The following is a 26,725-nucleotide window of genomic DNA, read 5'->3' as shown; positions in this document are numbered from 1 at the left end:
GCCAAACTTGGCAAAAAAAAGATGATGTTCTTTAACATTGTGCCAAACTTGAGTCAAACTCGAACCGTTTTAATACTTGTGCTTGATCGACCAAAGTGTTAGCTCGTCCCATGCCCAGCTCTATTGGGGCATACAACACTACTACTACCCAAAGTTCACAAAATTACATGCCACTTTGACGCATGATCTCTTTCTCTCTCTTACCGCTAAGGCTCCACAAATTGCCACAGCCAAAATCCACCATATTTCTTCACATTGCAGCAGCAACTTCATCTGAATCAATTGACCAATTTCCAATCAATCAAACATTTTTACAAGAACCCCAACAAAACCCAGCTGAGAAAATTCAAAACTTGTTATCAAATTGCACAAATTTACTTCAACTTCATCAAATTCATGCTCAAGTAATTAGAACCCACTACTTAGAATTAAACAATGCCCCATTTTATTGGAACAATTTCATAAGATTTTACACTAGATTAAACTCCCCATGTTATGCTTTTCATGTTTACTTGTCTATGTCTAGAGCAGGGGTCTTACCTGATCATTATACCCTGCCCATCACCATTAAAGCTGTTGGACAAGCTTACTCTTTGAAAACAAGCCAGCAACTTCATGGGGTTGCAATTGTTCATGGAATTGAATGTGATGAGTTTGTTCAAAGTGGGTTGGTTAATATGTATGTGAAAGTAGGTGAGTTTGGGGATGCATACAAGGTGTTTGATGAAAGTCCTGAGAGAAAGTTAGGTTCTTGGAATGCCATTATTGCTGGGTTAGCCCAAAGTGGGCGTTCTAGGGATGCTTTAGATGTGTTTTTGAGGATGAGGAGAAGTGGGTTTGAGCCGGATGGTGTGACAATGATTAGTGTTGTTTCGGCATGTGGAGGGTTAGGGGATTTTAAGCTAGCACTACAATTGCATAAATGTGTTTTTCAAGTGAAATGGAAAGGCAAAGAAAATGTTTTGATGATGAATTCAGTCATTGATATGTATGGGAAATGTGGGAGGGTGGACTTGGCTTATGAGGTGTTCTCGAAAATGGATGAACGAAATGTGTCGTCGTGGACTTCCATGATAGTAGGTTATGCCACACATGGCCTTGCCAATGAAGCTATGGAGTTCTTTCATGCAATGGTAGAAGCTGGTGTGATGCCTAATCATGTGACTTTTGTTGGGGTGTTGAGTGCATGTGTTCATGGTGGGATGGTCTATGAAGGAAAACGTTGCTTTCATATGATGAAGAACGGTTATGGGATCGAGCCTAACGTGCAGCATTATGGATGTATGGCTGACTTACTTGGTCGAGCAGGATTGTTAGAGGAGGCAAGAAATATGGTGGAATCCATGCCCATGAAGCCAAATGTTGTGATTTGGGGGTGTTTGTTGGCAGCAAGTGAGAAATATAATGATGTTAAAATGGGAGAATGGGTAACGAAGCATTTTCTCGAGCTAGAGCCATGGAATGATGGGGTTTACGTTATTTTATCAAACATCTATGCTAGTAGAGATATGTGGGAGGAGGTTGAAAAGATGAGGGAAATTATGAAACAGAGAAGATTAGCTAAGCTTCAAGGTTTTAGTTCTGTGACCATTAGTATCAATTGAAAGAGTTACCATTTTCTTCTGAACTCATTGTACACTATAAATTGATTGTCGTTTGACATTTCACAAAAATTTCAAATGGGAAGGGATGTGTTCTCTGGATATATACAGTTATTGTCTTCCAATATTGCAGTAAGTAATATGAGATCGACTTGAACCATCTTCAATGCCGTGATTGTTGTTTTTATTCCAAGTAATATTTGTAGTACATAGATCAAACGACGATTAAAACAAAACAAAGACGACAATTACAACGCTAGGAACAAAATAAAACACCATAATTAACTAATTGCTAGAGTTAATCCACTAGTTTATAACACCAGCTTTGAGAGCTTCTTCCATCCGTTTGGCCATAACTTTCAAGCCTTTACCAATAAACTCATCCAAATTCTCGGGTTTCCACCCTTCCACAGGCTCAACCTCGTAACCCCATTCAATAGCACACCCATCGTCCTGCCTTATCACTCTCACCTTAGACACATATGAGTTGAACCCGACATTCCCATCAATGATCGAGTAGCTAAAGGTCATGCTATCTGGATCAATGGACAGCAGTTTTTGCTTAGTCCAGTTCACATGGTTCTCATCGGCATGATCTATGTGGGTCTTAAACCCAGCACAGTAACGGACACAGCCAGGCTGACCTTCAACACCCTCTACTCTAATACACGTGCTCAGAGTCGGAAACCACTTGTTCAGGCCACTAAAGTCTGCCAAGAAAGGCCAGACTTCTTCAGCCTTAGCACCGGCTAGCTCTGCCTGTGCCTTTCCTTCCCATTTTGGTTGATTACTAACAGTTTCCATAACATAACACCTTCTTACTTCTTTTGTTAAAAAGACTGAGTTTGAAGCTGAAGGTGAGCCTGCTGATTGTGCTGGAGTATCTATATATAACCAGCTCAAAGAGTTTGAGATATCCTGAATCTGAGGCAAGTTATTCATAAAGGGTGTGTTTGATTTAATGAAAAAAAAAAAAACGTGTTTCCAAATTTCCCTCATTTTCCTTTGTTTGGTTGCAAATAATCATGTTTGGTTCATATAGCCGACCCCGCTTATGGGATTAAGGCTTTAGATTGATTGGTTGCGAAGGGGTGGTAAGGTGGAAATTAAATTATTTTCCAATTTACCCCCTTTTTACTTTCTTCGCACCTATCCTCACCTTTCCGCTCCTATTTTTAATTTCACTTAAACAATTCATGTAAGGAACCCAACAAAGGAAAACTAATTTGCAAAATGGTTTTCCATGATTTTTCATTGAAAATGTTTTACGTCAAATCAAACAGAGCTAGAAGCAATGTACCCCGTGATTATTTCTAGTATGGAATGAGTCAATCATCCATGTGATGATGTTGATACCTCATTGGACCTCGTCAATGCTCATTGAAGAATCTTTCAATTCGATGGTGCATATGAAGCAACACATCATGGTATGGCACTGATATGAGGAAGACAAAGATTAAACATGTGTAAAACGAGTACGTCAACATCCTGCTGTTACCCTACTTCCAACTAGATACCTATATATGTTGTCTGATATTGTTGCTGTTTGATACCTACTTGCACGGAAAATGCATATAGATACTAATTTTGTTGTTCTTTGTTAGATTAGAATGTGTAATGAGTGGACTCAAAGAACTGACAGCCCATTTACCTTGCCTGATATTGAATGGAGCCAGTATTTTTGATATGTATCTCTAAGAATGGCTTAAATCAAATTGCACCAAAACATTCAAAATTGGACTAGTTTTTTTTCGAATAAGCAATTATTTGCAATTAGTGATTCTGGTTCACAAGGTAAAACTGTAATTGCCAATTTGGCTCACCAAACTACACAAAAGAATGCTGATTGTCTAAGCAAAGTGAAACGCGAATACAAAAATGGTATTACTTCTTCTATACACACAACTCTAGTTGAGATAATACGAAACCATACTCTTGTAGTCTTGTATAGTTGTATGGAAAAGTTATTACATTATATAGACTGTGAAGCAGGATGACTGTCACTGAGCTACCTTTCTCTCTGAAGCAGTTCTCGCATGCTTCCTAGTCCTTTATCAGCAACTACTGTCAAGTGACTCGAGTCTGTCATCTCTTCATGATCAGATGTCTTCCTGTCATACTTATTCAACCTTTGTTTTTCAGTACTATTCTGTAGAGAAATTTTCTGGCATGATTCAATTCCATTGCTCGGATTTTTCAACCTTAAAACGTTCCCCTTAATCGAACCCTCAACCTGGATATTGATCCTCCTAGATGGTGCAGAATCATGTTTTGGCGGTCCAGTCTCATCATTAAACCGAAAAACTTCATAATTGTTATCATCTTTTTTCAAGATCACAGCACCAAGATTGACTAGAGACACAACCTCAGCTCTATTTCTACCTTTAACTATCCCATCTTTCTCTGACATCAGTGTTCTACTCGCGTTCCTGGTTGAATTGACCGCCTTTTTCTCCTGTATCCCCTCCCGGATTTCACCCTCTTTAGCTGAAATTTCTCCTAGCTCATTCAAATCTAAGGTCTCATTAGCATCCATTTGAGATGACTCATCATTTTCTTCATCAATTACTTCAGAAAAATCAAGAACATTTCTCTCTTCATCATCGTCTGCTACATGTTTTATCCTCTCAGCTTCTCCAATCAAGTCCATTCCATACAACTCAATCCCCTCAGCATTCTGAGATAATTCGAGACCTCCTTTACGCCCCAAAAACTTCCAACCGCGGTCAATTTTGAGATTCTTCCCTATGTCATAGTCCACTGCATACAACTTTATCCCCTCAGCATTGTCAGATGGCCTGAGACCCCCCTTGCGCCCGAAAAGCTTTACTATCCGCTGGTTTCGTACCTTCTTATCGACATCTTCGTAACCATAGTCTTCCCTTGCATGAAGTAAGTGGTAAATCTGGTACAGCAACCAGAAGCAAACAACAAACAAGATTGTAAACTGCACAATCTGCTTAATATGTAACCCTTCACCCCTCTCTTTTCGGATAACATGTTGATGATTCAGTCCAATTTCTTTCATTTCTTACTGCAAGAATAATCCTGCAATTAAACACAACATCAGAAAAATTCAATCAAAATAATTGCTCAAGAAAGTGATATTTTCACAGAAATGCAAGTAAACAATAATGAATACACAGCCCCAATAATCGTACCACCGGAGTGGAAATAGAATGGTGAAAGTTGCTGTAGAGTGTGATTCAGGGAAATTAGGTAGAAAAGTCTTGGGAAAATTATATGATTATGATCAAATTTGGGTGATAATCAAATGGCAGGAACATATTTTTCATCCATGATCAAATTTCTACCAAAATTTCTTGAAATGTATAGCATATCAACGAAATATTTAATCAAATATCAGAAATTTCATCAAAAATGTGAAATTGCTACCAAGAAAAGGGTGAAAACAGAACAACATAAGAACGAAAACTCCCACAAAATTCATCCAAATTCAAATGTAATTACAACCCATTTTCCATAATCTAAAACCCTTTTCAGGAACACTAATAAAACATCAATATTTTATTAATTTAAAAAGATTATCAATGCGAACTAAGAGAAAAAAATACAGAGAATAAGAGATTACCCTGTTTTATTGACTTCTTAATCAGAATATTCTGCAAACTTATCTCCAAACCAAGCAAAAATCAACGAAATACCAAGTTGTATAATCTTTTTTCTTTAATTTCTTGCTTTGATTTTGTGCGGAAATGAGATTGTGAAGAAGAGAATTTGAATTTCTGGGTTTCTTGGAGGTTTAAGTGTTGAATGGGAGAGAAAACTAGCGGTTATATTTGAAATGGTAATCTCGAAAATAGGTTGTTAGTTTTTACTTTTTAGTTGTTAGACGATAAAAATATGGGAATTGGGCTTGAAAGAGGATTTGTTGGGCTTTAAAAAATTGAAAACATAGATTGAAAAATTTGCACCTAGGGATGAGCCAAGCCCGAACTACTTAGAGTATGGTGCGTTAGTTTTTCGAACTCGAGCCGAGCTTGAATCTTGTGAGTCGAGTTTTGACTAAGTGTTGACTGAGAAGATATCGAATTGTTCACGAACAAGTTTGACTTATTATCCTTTGGTTATTTGTATTCTTTTTAAGATGTTTAATTTTACGAGTTTGATTTCTTATACAGTATATGATGAAATTACAAACTTATTACGAAGTATTATGTAATATCTAGGATAAATATATAAATAAATAATCAAATCTTGATAAGGTCTCGAGTTGAATTCAAACCCAAGCTGACGAACTGAGCTCTCACAGAGCCAATGCAAAGCTCAAATTATTCACAATTAGGTCATCCTTATTATCACCCCTAATCGCTCCATTATATAGATATTTTCACTATTCACAAGTTCACACATTCTTCTTTGACCACTTTTATGATTTTTGGTAAGATAAAATTATAGTTGTGTAGGATCTTATTGGATTCGTCTTGATTTATACCAACTAACTAATATTTTATATTTCGTCTTCCACGATTTCCTTCATGCTCCCTTATCATTTTCTTGAATAGCTAGCTTACTTATTTCAAAAGTTTCCAATTAAAACCCAAATTATCTGGGTTATAGCTCTTATCTCATTTGTATTTTCTTCTCACTCTAGGTCATTTTAGAGGAACTATTCAAGTAAAGAGGAATAGATTCTTTTGTTTTCTGTTCTTTTTTTTTTTTTTTTGGACAAAGGATGATTCAATTTTTTTTTTTATAAAGGGTTTATATATGAAACTTGATGGGCTCATTTTTTCAGTTAGTTTTGGAGTTGGGATATTAGTCGTTTATTGAATGCATAACTAATTTAAATATGTACATGGTTAATTGGAGAGAGTCCAAATTTATCAAGTTGATAAACAAATTTCATGTATTGTTTTTTGTCATTTGTTTATCAAGGTGATAAGATTGCTTGTATTTAATTTTCTCAGTTAACAACCGTTGTTAGGACGCAAATAATGACTTTATATTCCGCATTTACTCATCGGTCATCACCTTAAAAATATCTATGGTGGTCTTTGAGTTCGCTAGAAATAATATGTCCTGTAGGATATCAATTGTACATGATTGTTACCCTAATTTTCCCAAATTATATCAATTTTACAAAACAACAATTATTTGTATAGCTTTTTGCCAACTTCTATTTATCAAATAACCTTATTGTCGTAATTAAAAGATACCTTATTCATATTCTTAATTATGAACTATTCCGTATAAAAAATTCAAACACTTTATACCCTTAAGAGCGTTTACTAACAAATTTTATGTGTTTTCTACAACTACTTGGCACTTGCATAAGTTGCATTGATCCAAAAAATGTTACAGTACCATATAATGGGACACTTAAAATAATGAGTACATTGTATGTAATATCAAGAATTACGTATGTACTCCACGTGTGATTAAAATTTTCTAGATTGTACTATATATATAAAGAACATTATTAATGATAAAAGACAAGGTTTAATTTATCCCAAACATTTGTAATACTCCCTAGCTAAAAGAAACATGATATGGTACGTACTCCAATTTACCATCGAACATCAAATCTATCTCATCTTTACATGTTAACTACTGTATGGTGCTTTGAATATTAGGTTTAGCTGCCAACTATTCCAAGACACATAGCAAGCTATTTATTGCGCGGATTTGAAATGATGTTATCTTCGTATCTACTATATACTAAAGCAAAGATCACTTAATCACGTTTCCTTTCCTAATTACATTAATAAATACATTATTAATTACTTTGTATGTTATAAGAATCATGGATGGATAATTTGAGCATTTATGTTAAACTGAATGAAATCTTGGAGAAAACGGCTTAAACTTTGTATTTATATTAACCACATATATATACTCAATACATTAGGAAACCTAATTAGCCTTAAACTCCCAAAAAGATAAACTTAACATAAATACAATATCTATACTTAGTATTTAAAAACTATAACCAAGGAAACATGTCTCCATCCGATTACACTTCAATATCTTTTTCTCTAATCCAAATGTCACATGTCTTCTTACATCATTAATTAATTTTTTATTACACTATATAAGTATATTTATTTAATTCTTTCATTAAACTTATATACTTCGCTTCATCTTCCATATACATTTTATCTTCATCTCCCCTCTTCAATTCAACCTTTTGCTTTTCTCTCTTTAATTTAAACCCCTCCACCCTTTTCTCTCTTTAATTTTAATCCTTCCTTTAATTAATCCCCATTTTCAATTACAATTCCAAAAATTAAATTTCTTTAATCATATTTTTTATCACACATTATAACCATAGTGGCTTATTGATTTTCATAATTCATCTTTCAATGCAATTTTTTCTGAATAACCCGTGCATTGTACGAGTCAGAAGGCTAGTTAACATAAATATACCAATAAACCAATCCAAACTCTAATACTCCCCCTCAAGTTGGAGCACGCAAATCGCGAATGCCCAACTTGCGTAATAGAAAACCAAACTGTTGTCGTCCAAGAGCCTTGGTCAAAATATCTGCCAACTGATGACCTGTCGAAACATAGGAGGTAGAGATATTACCGCTTACCAACTCATCACGAACAAAATGACAATTTACCTCAATATGTTTCGTACGTTCATGAAATACCAGATTCTTAGCTATATGCAAAGCCGACTGATTATCACAAAACAACTGCATAGGCTTTGAATGCTTAACACCAAGAACAAACAATAACATTTTCAACCATTTCAACTCACGAGAAGTAAGAGCCATAGACCTGTACTCGGCTTCTGACGAGGATGTGGCGACAGTAGGTTGTTTCTTACTCTTCCAAGAAACAGGGGAACGACCTAAGAAAACAAAATAACCTGACAAGGAACGCCGACTCAACGGGCACGCCGCCCAATCACTATCACAAAACGCCGTTAAGCGTAAATCTGTCGTAGGTCTCAATAAAATACCTTGTCCCGGACTACCCTTAAGATAGCGCAAGACACGAATGGCCGCATCCCAATGAGAAACCTGAGGAACACTCAAAAACTGAGCTAAAACATGCACTGAGTAACTCAACTCCGGTCGAGTGACCGACAAGTAAACCAAACGACCGACCAAACAACGATACTGTTCCGGATGAGCGAACGGCTCCCCGGAAGCATGAGCAAGACGATGATTCTGCTCCATCGGAGTATCAATGGGTTTACAACCCAACATTCCTTCCTTAGTCAAAATATCTAGAGCATACTTCCTTTGAGAAAGAAAAATGCCCTCCGGACTCCGAGCAACCTCGATGCCTAAGAAATACTTTAGCAAACCCAAATCCTTCATATAGAAGCATTTGCATAAATAGGCTTTAAATCGAACAATAGGATCATGTGAGGAGCCGACAATAATCAAATCATCGACATATACAAGAACATGCAAAGAGACACTTCCTTGTACATAACTGAAAACTGAGTAATCAGCATATGAATTCTTAAACCCAAAACCTCGCAGAGCACTCGACAACTTAGAAAACCACTGTCTCGGGGCTTGTTTCAAGCCATATAAAGACTTCTGCAACCTGCAAACTTTGCCAGGTGTCGGAGTACCGTACCCTGGAGGAAACTGCATGTATACTTCTTCATCCAAATCACCATGAAGAAAGGCATTATGAACATCCATATGATGTAACTCCCAATTCAAAGATACTGCAACAGCTAATAAAATACGTACCGTAGCCATCTTAGCAATAGGAACGAACGTCTCATTATAATCAACGCCTTCAACCTGTCGATTGCCATAAACAACTAAACGAGCCTTGAGACGTTCCACCTTTGATTTGTCAGTGTACTTGATCTTGTACACCCAATCATTGCCAATCACTCTTTTGCCGGGAGGAAGGTCCTCAACGGTCCATGTGCCATTGCGTTCTAGAGCATCAATCTCATCTTGCATTGCCTTGCGCCAACGACGTCTTTAACCGCTTCTTTGAAAGAAGACGGTTCCTTTCCCTTGGTTATTGTCGCCAAAAAACACCTGTGTCTCATAGAAAAACGGTTATACTCAACATGACAAGCTATAGGGAAATGTTTACCTGAGGAATGTGACTGAGGAGGGTCGACAATTGAAGTAGCGGGGTATATATTTTCAGAGATTATAGTATGAGTGACATAATTCCGATGCCACGTCGGAGGTCGTTTTCGCGATGTCCACGACCCAAATTATCCGACGAACTCCCCCTTAAGTATTCCGGCGAAATAAAAATATCCTCATCGACCAATGCTCTCTCTAGAACAACTCCTGCTCTTTAAATATGATTATCGACCTCGCCGGAGGTCGCCAGAATTTTTTCCGGCGAGGTAGGGTAATGTTCCGGCAAGGCAGCCACCTGCAGGGACTGTGCAGGTGGCGGAGTAGGCTGCCGCAGCTGGCGCTGGGCAGGGGGTGGCTGGGCAGTGTGCTCCGTGTTGCTGCCCTGCTGTAGCTGTGCGCTGCCACGCTGCTGCCAGCCAGCGGGCGTTGGCATTCCTGCGGGCTGACCAGAAGCTCGAGCTGGAATGTCAGCCCCTGCTGGCTCGGGCGCTGGCTAGGCGCTGGCAGGCCTCTCCACAGCCCGGTTGTAGCTGGTTTGCTGCTGCCGCAACCGGGTTGTTGTGTGGGCTGTTTCGGGTGTCTCATCCCCCACATACGCCCCATTTATACCAACATCAACCTCATCAAATTCATCCCACAATGGCGGAGTCGAAAAATATTTTTCCCACAACAACCGTCGATCATCGGGAAGCGATTCCAAATATGGGAATTTATCCTCGAAAAATTGAACATCACGACTAACAAAAAACTCGTTAGTTTCCAAATCAAAGAGACGCCACCCCTTCTTTCCGTGAGGATACCCAACAAATATGCATTTACGACTCCGAGAATCAAACTTATCCTTAATCCGAGGACGATTAGCAGCATAAGCTAGACAACCAAAAACCCGCAAACTATGATACGAAGGTAACTGACCAAATAAAAGCTCATGAGGGGTTTTACCTTTCAAAACCGTCGTTGAAGTGCGATTAATAAGATGGACCGCAGTCATAACGCACTCACCCCAAAAATACTTCGGCAACTTTGCCTGAAACCGAAGAGCACGAGCCACATTTAAAATGTGACGATGTTTACGCTCAACTCTACCATTTTGTTGAGTCGTGTCAACACACGATGTCTGATGCAGAATGCCCTTTTGTGCAAAGAACGACCCCAAACTCAAAACTCTTGGCCATTATTGTAGGGAATTATAGGTACTACGCAGCGGAAAAACATGAATCATATTCATACAATACCTAATCCCAAGATCTAATGCATAACACATAAAGAACATATAATCATACCTTTGAAGCGTGATTCCACGTGCGATCGAGCAAGAACATTGGGAGATAAAGAACCTCAAGCGTGATTCCTCTACTTGGTCCACGGGCACAGATTAAGACCTCCACTAATGCTAGTTAGTTGCAATTGAACCCTTCAATTGACCTTCTATGGAGAAGTGCGAGCAACGAACCACCACACGCGCCACCAAGGTGGTCGGCCGTACGGACGAGGGGAGGAGAGAGAAAGTCGTGAGTTAGAGAGAGGAATTAGGATCTTTGGGATTGGTTGCCTTGATGTCAAAATACACTGTGTGTGAATTATGACTGCTTACTAGCAACCCTAGGCATTTATAGATCTCATCTATAAATAAGAGCCCATGTCAAAAGCCCAAAACCTAATTCTCATCTAACTATGCTAGCCCAATCCATTTCATGATTAGTTAGTTGCTCATGAGGCCCATTAATGGGCCTCTTACTTGCTTAACCCAATACCCTTGTTGTGTGACCTCATAGGATCCATTCTAGTAGGCTTTGGACTATTTGACTAGCCCAAAGATAATTGATCATAGTCTAGCAACAGATAATGAAGACCCAAAAGAACGAACTTATTATCTCCATAATAGTGATCCTTGATATATCTAGTAATTGCACTTATCGAAGACACAATTCCTTCAATCTCCCACTTGTCTGAGACAAATGCGCAATATTCAAATTCCTTAAGTCAATGTGTGTCGATTTGATAATATGATTGCATCTCATGTCGTGATCATATTAATCTACAAATCTTCTCTTGAAAACTGAGTTAGAATTACAAAACAAATGATTACTATGTAATCCATTTGAGCACGGCCATGCATTTTCTGAATTATCCCTCTTCAAGGGGCCAAGACACATTCCTATTTAATAGGTAGACTCAATCTAATCTTGTGGAAACCAAGGCTCCCACTCAAATCATGAGGTAACCAGGAAACACCCTTTATAATCTCCAGTTACGGGAAGACGTTTGAATGTACACAGTTACATCAATTATTGAATGAAATCAATGTTCCACTCATGTCAAAGGAATCCACTAATATATCTGGAAGCTCTATACTTGAGCTTCAAAGTAGGTCTGTAGTTCGATCATGCATCATTCATGCATACCCATGTGATTGACTGAGCTTCACTACGCTTTTATAGCCCAAGAAACAGCGCTATCCAATCAATCTTACATGCTAGTCCATTTAAAGAGATCATTTATGTCCACTTTAATGACTCTAGACTAGGAACTGGAATAATGTATGGATTTTGTTCACCTGTGGGGTTTCATTCACCAGGTTATTTAAATAAATTAACCTGATGAGCCCATCAATCCATAATTATTTTGGACATTTTATTTAATCTTGAAACCACGATTAAATAAGGTTGAAACTTTGTTTCAATTGATAAACATAATTCTGCAAATGAATGTATTACACATGTAACTTGTTTTTCTCCAAAAACAAATGCAACTTCTAATTACATCATTTGCCTCAATCCAGTTTCATTAGCATGTTTCTCATGCTTTGGAAGTGGAAGGGGTTTAGTAAGTAGAGTTCATGAGACATTCTCATAAACATGAATTTTGCAATTTCTAAATTTTATAACCATTTTCATCTCCATACACTAAGAATTTTCCTTCGTCCTTTCGCAAGGAACTTTGGAATTTCTAATTTGTATTCCAACGTTATATTGGATTTTGATTGAAATCTATCATCACTTGTTCTAAAACACGTGAATAAAATAGATGAGTATAGTCCATGGCATGCATGATGCATCCTTTACGAATTGCATAAGGATCAGCACTCAAAACCTTAGTTTCATCAACCTTTCTCAAAGTATTGAATCATTTAGAAATGTGCCATGTTACATGGGATTGAAATTCATTTCAATATAATTTTAAACCTTATAAGAATCTTATCAATATAAGCTTCTTAACCAAACTAAAACATCAATCAAAACCTATCTCTATAGATTTTGAATCCCAAATGTACTCATCATTCTCTTCAAGGTTTTTCATACAAAATGCACTACCCACCACTTGACTCTTCAAGCAATGAATAATTTGCTCTTTATACTAGACCAAGAAGACTTCATAGCTCCCACTAAACATCTTGTACACACAAGACTTTTTCTTCATTTTACGAGAACATCAAACAATTTGATTAACTCAAAATTTAGAACACTAACTCCATGATGCTATGCATCCCTACGATTATTAAATCTTCAAACTTTTGATTGTATCATATACAAATCTTCTTTCATGAAGAATTTCAATAAAGTGTCTTGAAGTCCATCTACCAAATCTTATAAGGTAGTAATCACTAAAATATCTTTAATAGATCTTTGCAACATGACTAATATAAAGTTTTCATCGTAGTCATAGTCATACTATGAATTAGTTGAATCCTTTAATAAGTCTTTGCTTTAGTTAGAAAACTTTTTTCTTTCTTGTCTGTTTTGCTTATAATGGGTCTCACCCAATTAGGCAAATTATTCAAGTGTCATACACTTGATTACAAATTTAGAATCTATTTCAGATTTCCTGGTTTTTAAACCACTTGGAGTTATAACTTGTCAAATCATCTTTGTTACTTGCATAATCATCATGTTCCAAAACGAATGTTTTAGAACTCTTAGTCAATATGAAATCATATTTCTTTGGCTAAGTTTTACATATTCTAGTCATCATTGTGGGTTTTTATGCAACAATTGAAACTCATACAACAACTTTGTTTAGCTTTCAATGAGAAACGACAATTGAGGATGCACACTTGGAATGTACTACCTTCGACACATGGTTATTATTCCCATTACACTTAATGAGACCACGCGTTGTCATTTGTAACATGAGGTGAATCATGCTCATATTGTTGCTTTGATTCGATTATTTCTCAAATTTCTTCAAGATTTTCGAAATCATTTTTCTTGAACTCTTTCAAGGCTCTCGAACTTTTCAAGATTCTTATACTCCCACTTGCCTTTTTGAGGAGGTACTTTTTAGCATAGGGTGAACCAACCATGGTTTGAACCATGTTTGTTTGTTGCTTTTCTCGAACTCTTTCGAGATTTATACTACTCCCACTTGACCTTTTAGAACAATTTCCATAAGGGCACCTACTTGAGCAACAAACATTTTGTGCTAAGTATGATTTGTGTGGTAGTACCATGTGCTCTGTATAGGAATTGATCGTGCATTAAACGATTTAATACAACTTTTATTCATTGCTTTGTAGAAAGACTTTATAGAACTCTTCTTATCCATATCACATATGAAGTTTGATACAATTTGATTTGACCTATGTAGTTTGTTTAGTTTTGTAGCTTATCCTAAAAGTATATCCCCTGAATAATGGTTGGAAGATAGGTAATTTTATCCATTATCAAAATATATCTCATATAGATTGATAGCTCCCTTCATAAACACTTCATAAGGTTTTCTTTCGGAGTTTGTCGTAAAACGATTTCATAACTCTTGGATGTTCATTAAGGTCTTGGCTTAAATTTTCATTATTACGATCATATCGCAATATTTTGAATGTGTTGCTAAGTAAATGTCTTGACTCAAATTTTCACAATACAATCATATTGTAATGCAATTATTATCTTGTCAAGTTGATACTGAACTTCATACTGAACATTTTGAACTTTTCAAAATTTTCACTCTTATGCTTCAACTAAGCACAAGTAGTGATTGTATCACAAATGAAGTTTCATTTTCCGTCTCTAGCCTTTGAACCTTTGGTTTTCTTACATCGATATGTATTCGACCTCGAGTTCGCATCATCATTTCTCTAAATGGTGACTTTTTCAATACTTTCAAATTAGAATGATATTTACATATATCAATGGATTCATAACAATGATATTGAAAGTCCATCCCTTTGGATCTTCCGCATGCAATGTTCATTTTCATTCGAATTTTTGACATTTTAGAGACAATTTATATATAGAAATGGTTTAATTATTTCTATCATATAGAACTTTGAACCTATTTAGCAACTCAAAACACATTATGACTCAATGAAGCATAGAATAACATTTATTCCACGTTTTTTAATCTTCGATGCTTAGTCAGTACTAACATTGAATGGTGTTTTGATGATGGCAAGAATGAATAACATTTATTTGATTCTAGCCTAACAAGGTAAGGTGAAATATAGGTTCTACTTGTAAAGTTGCAACTTTTGCTTCCAGACTTGTAGATTCTACTTGTGAAGTAGCAACATTTGCTTCTAAACTTGTAGATTTATTTCTCCTTTAGCCATACTTCTTCATTTAGTTCAACCTTATTTTCAATAAGAGAGAACTAAACAAGACATCTGATAGGCCGTCGTCGAGCCTACCAAAGATAATGATTCCTATCTTGGTCTCACTAACAATAGTAAGGGTAAGAAAGGGTCGAACCCAAGAGAGGCGTTGAATCAACCACCAAGTACTACCGTTTAAATAAGCTAAATGAATTCTAAATTGGGTTGGTTTTGAGTAACTTCTTCTAATTCAATTCAACTAAAGCTAAGAGGAGATTAACAAAATTAAAAGGAATCTAGGGCTTGGGTTATACCACTCAATTTCATCACAAATCACAATTAGCATGCAATCAATCAAGGTAAATTAATGGGATAAATTAGGGGAAGTCATCTAAAGCACCCAACTACTCTCTCAAGCTAGAGGGATTACTTGAATCATGAATACAACCTACTCTCGTGGTTACATAGCATAAAACAAGTGTTAAAGCATAATCACGACGACATAAACATTCCCTTGACCGGTAATCCCTATTCTCATGGCATTTCGGGTCAATCAAGCATAAGGGAGCTAACTCAAGTTCATCTCTCGATCCTTCGTTGAGAAAGCTTGGATAAATAGTTCTAGCAATGGCCATATACAAGAACTAAGCATTTAAACCACTTAAGCTCAACTAATTAACATCCCACAACAACCAAATTAACACATGCAACAAGTAATTAGTGACTACATTGAGGGTTTACCCAAACCCTAGAATTTAGACTACTCACAATCCATGGAGGTTAAAGCAATTAAAGATTTCAAGCAATTCATGAACAAGTTCAAACTAAGGATTAAGCTAATTAACAATCTAAACATGCAAGAACTAGCAAATAATTAACAACAAAGTGAAGAGAAGTAGAAAAGATGAGTAAGAAATGGTTACTATGAAGCTTCAAGGTGAGCAACAATGGTGGATTTGTCTTCTACAATGATTGAATTTGAATGTTTCCAAGCTAATAATTGAGAACTAACTAATGATTTGAGAATTTAATGTTCTAAGACTACAAACTAAGAGGAAAGCTCTAAAAAAAACTGCCTCCCATCAAATGAGCTCTAAAGGGGTATTTATATGACCCCCAAATAAAAAGGACGGAGAAAACAAGGAAGGAGTTCGAATGCAGGTCTGCACGGACGTTCTAGATTCGGCACGGACGTGCAAGCATAAGCACGGTCGTGCCAGATTCGGCATGGAAATGCAGAGGGGGCAGAACGTACTGCTAAGAATCGAGCAGCTCCGCACGGACGTGCAGATATTGGCACGGGCGTGCAGCTACATCTGCACGGACGTGCTTAATTTGGCACATCCGTGCAGGCCTTGGCAGAATGTTCTAAGTTTCTAGAGCACTCCTGCACGGACGTGCAAGGTCTGGCACGGCCGTGCAGCTACATCTGCACGGACGTGCTTAATTTGGCACGTCCGTGCAGGCCTTTGAAGCTTGTTGAAACTTTCTGGAACCTCCTGCACGGACGTGCAAGGTCTAGCACGGCCGTGCAGGGTCTTCTAAGCCCTTTTTTTCATCTTTTCTTCTATATTGCTCCTTTCCTTGGCTTCTTTCAACCATCTTCTTGCTTCTAACCTCGGCTTTGTATCCATGGGCTCCATTTGGTCGTTCTTTTGAACCTAGAATCTCAACAAAAACACCAACAACCGGTGAAGCATAGGATACACAAAAATTGCATAATAATAGAGTAAAAATGAACCAAAACGCAATTTTTATCAAGTAAACTAGGTTCAAAACACCCTAAAATCATATCAAATAGCAAGTTATCAAATCCCCCCTAGCTAAGCTTTTGCTCGTCCTCGAGCAAAACAAACATGTCAAACCAAAGGAGGAAAACAATTTGCTAATCATCAATCCAAGGAGAGGCAACAAGGGGGAAGCATACATAAACAAATCCGCATGGTGACAACCATCATCACTTTTAGCACAAGTGAGAAGCAATTTAAACCTCTAAGTCGCCTTAGAGGACGAGTTTTTATCTCGTGAGGGTTTCCAATGAGTTTGCCCCACAACTCACGCAGTCCAAAACACATCGCCAAAAATCGCACAAGTTCAATTTTTCGCCCAAGTCAACTCATCGGGATATGAGACACAAGCAAGACAAGTGAACGACTTTCAAGAATTACCGATCATACAAATGTACACATGAGTTGGGGGTAGAGAGGATAACTAAACAAGGTTGCACTAGGATACTTCCTTTGGCCTTTTACTAGTTCATTAGAGCACACCTAGATATTCCAAAGTTGTAATGAGCCCTCTTTCGGTTATAAAATCTCAAAATGCTAGTCCACCTCCCAAAATGCACACCCAAGGCCCCTTAATTACACTCTAACTCGGGAATTTCACAAGAAACAATAAACAACATATTCGACAATGTGTGGGAGGCATCCACAAGTTGACCTCTAAAGAAAAGAAAATCAAAATTTTGAGAATTTTTTGGGGGAGTTTTTTTTGTTCTCCCTTCTTTTCTATTTTTTTTTTAAACATTATTGCCCTCGCCTCTTTTAACTGTGAGCGGCTCTTTCTTTATTCAATACGTGTGGCTTATTATGCCACTTATTACACATAATACAAGTAGAGCTAATTCCTTATCAGAGTTTCATTTCGGGGAGGAGAGGAGGCACATTAAGGGCACAAGGGACCGCAATTTGACTCAAACATATCATACTTTGGGCAAATTTAACAATATCCTATGCTAGACGTGCAATTGAGCATTCATCGACTTTCATTTCATATACACTAATGCAACTAGGATTAATAGACCTCTAAATGACCCCAACTCTTGCATACACCCTTCTAAAAGAACTTTTACTCATCACTCAAGAGTCAATCAAGCAAAACATATTAGCGTCGTCATTTGAGTTTCATCCTTGGGCAATTTTTTTCATTTTTCAATATATTTTTTTTTGTTTTTCGATTATTTTTTTTTTTTTGAGTAAGAAATGAAAAATTACAGCATTAGGCTAGCTAAACTAAGCATAAAAATAATTATAATAAAAAAACTATATATCTAAATGAAAAGATAAGAGAGGTATTCACAAGATAAGAAATTTGGATTTAGGGTATTGGATTTTAAAGGGAGCAAATTTGGATTTAAAGGATTTGGATGTTAGGGAAGAAGAGAATGGGAAAAACCAACATGCAAACTCAATCATGGAAACACGAAAACACAACACGAACCAATGACACATGAGAGAGGTATTCACAAGATAAGAAATTTGGATTTAGGGTATTGGATTTCAAAGGGAGCAAATTTGGATTTAAAGGATTTGGATGTTAGGGAAGAAGAGAATGGGAAAAACCAACATGCAAACTCAATCATGGAAACACGAAAACACAACACGAACCAATGACACATGAGAGAACACTCCCCCCCCAAGCTATCATAAACATTGTCCCCAATGTTAAAGCAATGCAAGCACAAAGAGAAGGGGAGGAAGAAACTAACTCATTGGTTCGGGCCCCCTTGGGAGCTTGAGCCCCCTGGGTAGAGATGCCGGTACATAGTGCGGAAATCGCCCAACTCCGATCTGAGACCTTCGAAACTTGTTCTCATGTTGTCAAAAGAAGTCCTCATATCTTCGTTTGATTTCCTTAAGGTCTCGAATTCGGTGGTCATCCGGGCAAAATTCGCATTCATGTTGGCTACTTGCTGCTCAAAAGAGAGGTATGGGTTATTTTCACCCACACCTTGATCTTGGTAACCCTCTTGGTCCCTTTGTTGGAACTCGTGTTGTTGATGAAATTGCTGTTGCTGAAATTGTTGATGATGTTGATGTTGTTGAAATTGTTGATGATGTTGTTGCTGTTGTTGTTGTTGTTGTTGTTGTTGTTGGAATTGTTCCTCACCGCCTTGGGCTTGGTCATCTTCTCCACCCGGAATCCACTCAAAATCCGGCTCAAAGACCCAATTCTCGGGGTCGTAAATAACCGTGGCTTCCGTATTTGGCAAAGTTGCATAGGGGCGCCTACTTACCATCCACGTGTAGGTCCTACCCTCTTCATCTTCCTCCAACCAATGCATAGCCTTGAGGGAGAGGATGTCAAGTGTCGTTGGTCCGGGAATGATTTCCAAATCTGCAAAATTAAGATCAAGAAAAGCAGCAATAATAGTGATCATCCCCCCAATTGTTATCACTCCACTCCCCGAGGATACATCATCTAGGTGGTCTACAAGCCAAGCCCCTAAGTTCAACCTCTCGTCACCCTCACTCAAGTGCCAAAGAAAAAGCAACTCACGGTTAGAAACTACACCCGAACTATCCCCCCTAGCAAAAATAGTATTAGCTATTAGGCGCTGGGATAGTCTAAAGGCGGGGTGTACTATGGCCGTGGCCTTGTCGGTCCTAGGATCTCTAGTAAATAGGCCGGTGATTTTTCTCCAAAAAGATCCCGGGTTATGTTTTCGGGAAGGCTTATCCTTAGGTCCAAATTTGCCATCCGTTGGCCACCCAAATGCTTGATTTACTTGTTCTATGGTCATCTTGTGATGGGTGTTCATCAATTGGAAGGTCAGGTAACGGGGGTTGTTGCGGTTATCTCGGTGGACATATAGTGAGGAGAGGAATTCTAAGGTAAGCCGTTTATAGGTGTTAGCATGCATTTCTAACCAATTTGAGACACCGGTTTGAAAAAAAAGTTGTCTCACATCATTCTCTACACCTAAGGCTTCGGCTACCTCATGGTTGTAAAATTTCGTTGGCCAAATTCTTCTCCTACTAATTCTTAGGTAGTTGTCCATGAAATCCGAATTATTAAAGACAATACCTAAGGTGTCCACTTGTGGTGGTTCGACGGTTGATAGAGGTGGAGGGTTTCTAAGCCTAGCGGATGAGGTGTTTCTTGGTTGGTTTCTTCTTGACATGATCAAAATTTTTCTTAGAACACTTCAAGCAAGCACAACACCTAATGAACAAGTATTTGAACACACAAGGCTCTAAGTCTTCCACCTAACCAACACACAAAAAGAACAAGCCCGAAAATTGAAAATTACCAACAATGATCTTATCAATTCAAACAATCAAACACCAAAATTGTCAATGTGCACAATTTACCGACAACAAATCAACAATCCAACACCAAAAGCATCCATACTCACACAAACCTATCACCAACCAAAATTTCAATGCTCACAATTCACGCAAATTTTTTTTTTCTTTTATACTACTAAACTAACAACAATCACAATTACTTAACAAAATGTCAACAATTTCAACTATTACTACTCATAATATCAACCAACAAGTATTTAAACCATAAAGGAAGAGCTTGAGATTGGAAAGATTATACCAAGAATGTCGTGGGTGTAGAACCCGCAAATGAACCTTTCTAGTACTCCTTGTTGTTGATTGATGGTCCTTGTTCACCCAATTTGCTTAAAGAATCAAAATTCAAGAAACCCCCAAATCAATTTTGAAAGTTAGGGTTTGAGAAAATTTTGGTACTTTGGGGTTTTGATGGTGAAAAGGGGTAGTAGTTTGTGAAGAATGTTGAAAGAGGAGTGAAATTTGTAGTTTAGAGCTGGGATTTAAGTGAAAAATGGAGTTTGAAGGGTGAGAAATAGGAGTAGTATGAAGTATGGAGTATGGAGTATGGAGGAGGAAGGAGTGTTTGAGTGTGAAAGAGGAGTGAGAATTGTGAGTATGGGGGGGGGGGTCTTTGCTATTATAATTTTTTTATTTTTTTTTATTTTTTAGTAGAAACCGTCATATTGCTGTGCAGGTTGAATCTGCACGGACGTGCTGATTTTGGCACGGACGTGCAGATTCCTGGCAGAATGGCAATCTGTTCTGTCTTCGAGTGCACGGACGTGCAGTGGTTGGCACGGACGTGCTTATTTTTGGCACGGACGTGCGAAGCTTCAGATTTCACCAGTCAGGTTCTGCCTTCGTCTGCACGGACGTGCGATGTTCTGCACGTCCGTGCATACCTGATGGTGCACGATTTCTTCTTCTTTCCCCCCCTTTTTTTATTTTTTTTTTATTTTTTTTATAGATACCTACAAAAAAAAATATATATATATATATAAATAAAAGAAAAAGGGGTAATAATAATAAAAATAAAACAAATGAATAAATAATAATTGAGGGGGAGTGAGGAACTCGGGTTGCCTCCCGGTAGCGCTTCTTTAACGTCACTAGCTTGACGACATTGCGGGATCAAATGTTAGTGAGGAATATCGAACTCATCAAGGTGAACAACTTTTGCCTCTTCATTCACAAAACCGTCAAAGTACGCTTTTAGCCTTTGGCCATTTACTTTGAACGGTTCACCATTCTCTTTGGCAATTTCGATTGCACCATATGGGAACACCTTCTTGACGGTAAAAGGTCCACTCCATCTTGATTTTAGCTTACCCGGAAACAACTTCAACCGGGAATTGAATAGTAGGACCTTGTCACCTTCCTTGAACTCTCTTTTGTTGATATGCTTGTCATGCCAAGCCTTGGTCTTTTCCTTGTAGATCCGTGCATTCTCATATGAATCCAATCTTAGCTCTTCCAAGGCATGGAGGTCAAGTAACCTCTTTTCACCGGCACTTTGAAGGTCAAAGTTCAACGTTTTAATAGCCCAATGAGCACGATGCTCAAGTTCTACCGGTAAATGGCATGATTTCCCATATACTAGCTTGTAAGGGGTGGTGCCAATGGGAGTCTTGAATGCGGTGCGGTAGGCCCATAGAGAATCATCTAGCTTCGTAGACCAATCCTTTCTAGACCTATCCACCGTCTTCTCTAAGATCACCTTTATCTCCCGGTTTGAAATTTCGGCTTGACCACTTGTTTGAGGGTGGTAAGCCAATGACACCTTGTGCCTCACACCGTACTTCTGAAGAAGAGCTTGGAAGGACCGCTTTGCAAAATGCGAACCTCCATCACTAATGACGGCACGTGGCACCCCAAACCTCGGAAAAATGACCTTCTTGAAGAGTTTGACCACCACCTTAGCATCATTAGTAGGAGATGCAACCGCTTCTACCCACTTTGACACGTAATCGACGGCCACAAGAATGAATTTATTCCCAAAAGAGGTTGGGAAAGGCCCCATAAAATCTATGCCCCATACATCAAAAATCTCCAACTCAAGAATGTTGTTCAATGGCATTTCACTTCTTCTTGAAATATTGCCGGTTCTTTGACACCGGTCACAAGCTTTCACTACACCCCACACATCTTTGAACATGGAAGGCCAATAGAAACCACATTGTAAGATCTTTACCAGAGTTTTGTTAGCACTCATATGTCCTCCACAAGGTGATGAGTGACACATTGTGATAACACTTTCAATTTCATCATCCGGGACACACCTTCTAAAAAGGTCATCAACACCTTGTTTAAAGAGCAATGGGTCGTCCCAAAAGTATTGGCGAATATCATGAAGAAACTTCCTTTTTTGTTGATGGGTGAGGTCGGGAGGAAGAATAGAGCAAGACAAGTAGTTTGCAATGTCCACAAACCATGGTGCCGGTACTTGAAGGATAGCAAATAGTCGATCATCCGGAAATGAATCATCAATTGGCAAGTTATCAAGATCACCTACAAAGATAGGCAACCGTGAAAGATGATCGGCCACAACATTTTCGGCACCCTTCTTGTCTCTAATCTCAATATCATAATCTTGCAAGAGCAAGACCCACCGTATCAATCTTGGCTTAGGTTCCTTCTTAGACAAGAGGTATTTCAAGGCCGCATGGTCGGTGAAGACTATGACCTTAGAGCCCAACAAGTAGGACCTAAACTTCTCAATTGCATGAACAATGGCTAGAAACTCCTTTTCCGTGGTTGTGTAATTCCTTTGTGCCTCATCCAATGTTTTGCTAGTATAATAGATAGCATGGAGCTTCTTTTCCTTCCTTTGTTCAAGAACAGACCCAACGGCAAAATCCGAAGCATCACACATAAGCTCGAAAGGAAGTTCCCAATTAGGGGGTTGAATTATAGGAGCCGAAATCAAGGCCTCCTTCAACCTATCAAATGCTAGCAAACAATCATTAGTAAACACAAAAGGGGCATCTTTTACCAACAATTGAGTGAGCGGCTTTGCGATTTTTGAAAAATCCTTTATGAACCAGCGGTAAAAACCCGCATGTCCAAGAAAGCTCCTTATCCCCTTCACATTTGTAGGGGGTGGGAGGCGCTCAATTACTTCAATCTTGGCACGATCTACCTCAATTCCCCTACTAAAAATCACATGACCAAGAACAATTCCCTCCTCTACCATGAAATGACATTTCTCCCAATTCAAAACTAAGTTCACCTCTTGACATCTTTTTAACACTTTAATCAAGTTTGAAAGACAAGTGTCAAAAGATGAACCAAAAACAGAAAAGTCATCCATGAATACCTCAATTGATGATTCAAGCATGTCGGAAAAAATAGAAATCATACACCTTTGAAATGTGGAAGGTGCATTACAAAGCCCAAATGGCATTCTTCGATATGCGAAGGTGCCAAAAGGACATGTGAATGTAGTCTTTTCTTGGTCCTCGGGGTGGATTGGAATTTGAAAGAATCCCGCGTATCCATCCAAGAAGCAATAATGACTATGTGATGCTAGTCTTTCCAATATTTGATCAATGAAGGGGAGTGGGAAGTGGTCTTTCCGGGTGGATTTATTCAATTTTCGATAATCAATGCACATCCTCCACCCGGTGACCGACCTCGTAGAAATGGTCTCACCCTTATCATTTTTGATGATGGTCATGCCTCCCTTTTTAGGCACAACTTGAACCGGGCTAACCCACTTACTATCGGAGATAGGGTAGATTATGCCCGCCTCAAGAAGTTTTAAAACTTCCTTTTTTACCACTTCCTTCATATTGGGATTGAGCCTTCTTTGGTGCTCAATCGAGGAAGCATGATCATCATCAAGTAGAATTTTATGCATGCATATGGTGGGACTTATCCCCTTAATGTCATCAATTTTGTACCCAATGACATCTCTATACTTCCTTAAAACAACTAGGAGTTTCTCAAGAGAGGTGTCATCGAGCTTAGCATTGACAATAACGGGATAATTCTCACTATCATCAAGAAAAGCATATTTAAGTAGAGGGGGAAGGGGTTTAAGTTCAACCTTAGGAGGAGGCATAGTCCTCTCCTCTTTTGCCTTCACGTTAAGCACTTCAAATTTTATCACCTCGTGGGCCAAAGGTTGGTTGAGCAAGAGATCATACCCCTTTGCTTCTTCACCCTCCTCAAAAGCTTCCCGTTAAGGTAGCTTGTAAAGGATCTCTTTCATACAATCTTTCTCGGAACTCTTCTAAGTCCCTCTCCAATGTGTCAATTCTATGAACTTCAACAATCAATGGCTTTTTTAAAGTTTGTGAGAATGAAAATGAAATTTTCTCATCTCCCACATTCAAAGTCAATCTTCCTTCCTTCATATCAATCACTACTCCCGCGGTGTTCAAAAATGGTCTCCCCAAAATGAGGGGTATTCTTGAATCTTCTTCCATCTCCATTACTACAAAATCACACGGCATAAATACTCTTCCAACTTGAACTGGCACATCTTCAAGAATCCCCAAAGGTAGCCTAACCGTGCGGTCGGCTAGTTGTAAGGACATTCTTGTTGGTTTCAAGTATCCAACTTTCAAGGTCTTTGCAATAGAATAGGGCATCAAGCTCACACTTGCCCCAAGATCACATAAAGCATCCATAGCTTCCAAATCTCCAATCTTCACCGGTATTGCATAGCTACCGGGGTCACCAAGCTTTTGGGGAAGCTTGTTTTGGATGATTGCACTCACCTCCTTAGGAAGGGAGATGGTTGCACTCTCTTCAAGCCTACTCTTGTTGGATAGAAGATCCTTCAAAAATTTTGCATAGGTAGGCATTTGTGACATAGCATGAAGAAAGGGGATGTTCACTTGAAGTCCTCTCATGACTTCAAGAAATTTTGAAAACTTCTCATTCAACTTCTTCTCTACAATTCTATGAGGAAACGGAATGGGGGGCTTATATACTCTCATAGGGGGCTTTTCTATTCTTTCTTCATCTCCCTCGTCTTTCTTTGTGGCTCCCTCATCACTCTTTTGCTCTTTTCTCTCAACTTCAACTACTTCATTTTCAAAATCATCCTCACTTCTCACCACAACTCCCTCATCTCTCTTTTGTGGCTCCTCTTCACTCATAACCGGGCCCTCATAACCCCTTCCCGATCTCTAAGTGATAGCCTTAGCTTGCTCCTTTGGGTTCACTACCGTTGAGCTTGGAAAGTGACCACTAGGATTGGAGGATGAACTTCCAACTTGTTGTGCAATTTGAGCCAATTGGCCCTCCATTATCTTATTATGTGCTTGGAGTTTTTGGATGTTTGCATTCATCTCCGCATTGTTCCTTATTTGTTGAGTCATGAAAGTTTCAAGAACGGACTCAAGGCTAGTCTTTTGAGGAGGTGGAGGAGGAGGAGCGGGTTGGTTATATTGTGATCTTTGGTGGTTTTGATCCCTTTGGTTGGGATGGCGGTATGGAGCTTGTTGGTTTTGAGATTGAGGTTGGTTGTAGTGGTTTTGAGGTTGGGTTTGATTTTGGTTGTAGTTATTTGTGGGGGGCCTTGGTTGTATTGCTTCCATCCCGTGTTTTGTTGGGGCTTCTAACTTTGATTGTGGGATTGGGAGTATTGTTCATTCCTTTGCGCAATTGCCGCCGCTTGCTCTTGATTCGTTGAGTTGCAATAAGAGGACAAGTGATCATTTCCTCCACAAGTCTCACAAGACATGACTTGCGAGGAAGAGCTTGAGGGTGTGAGGGTGGCTTGATCTAGCTTGTGAGCTAGCATATCAAACTTTGATGTAATAAGATCTATTGCACTAAGATCATGGATTCCGCCCTTCTTTGTTTGAGGTTGCCTTCTATCACCTCCATATGCATAATGCTTGGCCACTTCTTCAATCATCTTGTATGCATCGTCCACCGATAGCTTTTTGAGGCTACCACCGGCCCCGGAATCAAGGTTGGCCCTTGAAATAGGAGTAAGACCGTCATAGAAGCTTTGTACAATGATCCATGATGTAAAACCATGGTGGGGGCATTTCCTTGTGTAATCTTTAAAACGCTCCCAAGCTTCACTCAATGTTTCATCAATGTCTTGATTGAAATTGGTGATCTTTCTTCTTAATTCGGCGGTCTTTTCCGGAGGACAATACTTTCCAAGAAAGGCTCTAGTGACTTCGTCCCATGTACTCAATGATCCCTCTTCAACCGTTCTCAACCAATGTTTTGCTTTATCCCGGAGGGAGAATTGAAACATGTGCATACGGATGAACTCTTCCGAAATGTTGTTTTGCTTGATGGTTGTACACAACTCAAGAAAGTTATCCAAATGAGCAAAAGGAGACTCATCAGGACTACCTCCGAATTGATCGCTTTGAATCATACAGATGAGTTGAGGTGAAAGTTCAAAGTTGTTTGCATTTGTGGTGGGAAGACGTATGCCACTACGAAGTTGGAATGCGTTGGGGTGGTCATAGTCTGTTAACAATGGTTGAGGAGGATTCTCTCCCA

General features: G+C 38.6%; 3 protein-coding genes across 3 annotated transcripts; 1 reads left to right on the top strand and 2 right to left on the bottom strand.

The window, feature by feature from the left end:
• The first annotated feature begins 32 nt into the window (after window positions 1-32).
• On the top strand, window positions 33-1,705 carry LOC110690956 (pentatricopeptide repeat-containing protein At1g77170-like). Its single transcript, XM_021867878.1, has one exon. It carries the CDS (start codon window positions 183-185, stop codon window positions 1,602-1,604), a length of 1,422 nt encoding a protein of 473 aa, XP_021723570.1. The 5' UTR covers window positions 33-182; the 3' UTR covers window positions 1,605-1,705.
• Window positions 1,706-1,753: 48 nt separating this feature from the next.
• Window positions 1,754-2,760, bottom strand: LOC110690958 (lachrymatory-factor synthase-like). Its single transcript, XM_021867881.1, has one exon. The coding sequence runs from the start codon at window positions 2,598-2,600 to the stop codon at window positions 1,908-1,910; it is 693 nt and encodes a 230-aa protein (XP_021723573.1). The 5' UTR covers window positions 2,601-2,760; the 3' UTR covers window positions 1,754-1,907.
• A 21,654-nt stretch (window positions 2,761-24,414) lies between these two features.
• LOC110691087 (DNA damage-inducible protein 1-like) lies at window positions 24,415-25,353 on the bottom strand. The gene is made up of 2 exons (XM_021868020.1): window positions 25,186-25,353; window positions 24,415-25,029 (listed from the first exon to the last, which is right to left on the bottom strand). Exons 1-2 carry the CDS (start codon window positions 25,351-25,353, stop codon window positions 24,415-24,417), a joined length of 783 nt encoding a protein of 260 aa, XP_021723712.1.
• Window positions 25,354-26,725: the final 1,372 nt, after the last annotated feature.

The sequence above is a fragment of the Chenopodium quinoa genome, unplaced genomic scaffold, assembly GCF_001683475.1.
Source record: "Chenopodium quinoa cultivar QQ74 unplaced genomic scaffold, ASM168347v1, whole genome shotgun sequence".
Classification (NCBI taxonomy): Eukaryota; Viridiplantae; Streptophyta; class Magnoliopsida; order Caryophyllales; family Amaranthaceae; genus Chenopodium; species Chenopodium quinoa.
Note: the sequence above shows the minus strand (reverse complement) of the source record. Positions and strands in the feature narration are given on the sequence as shown.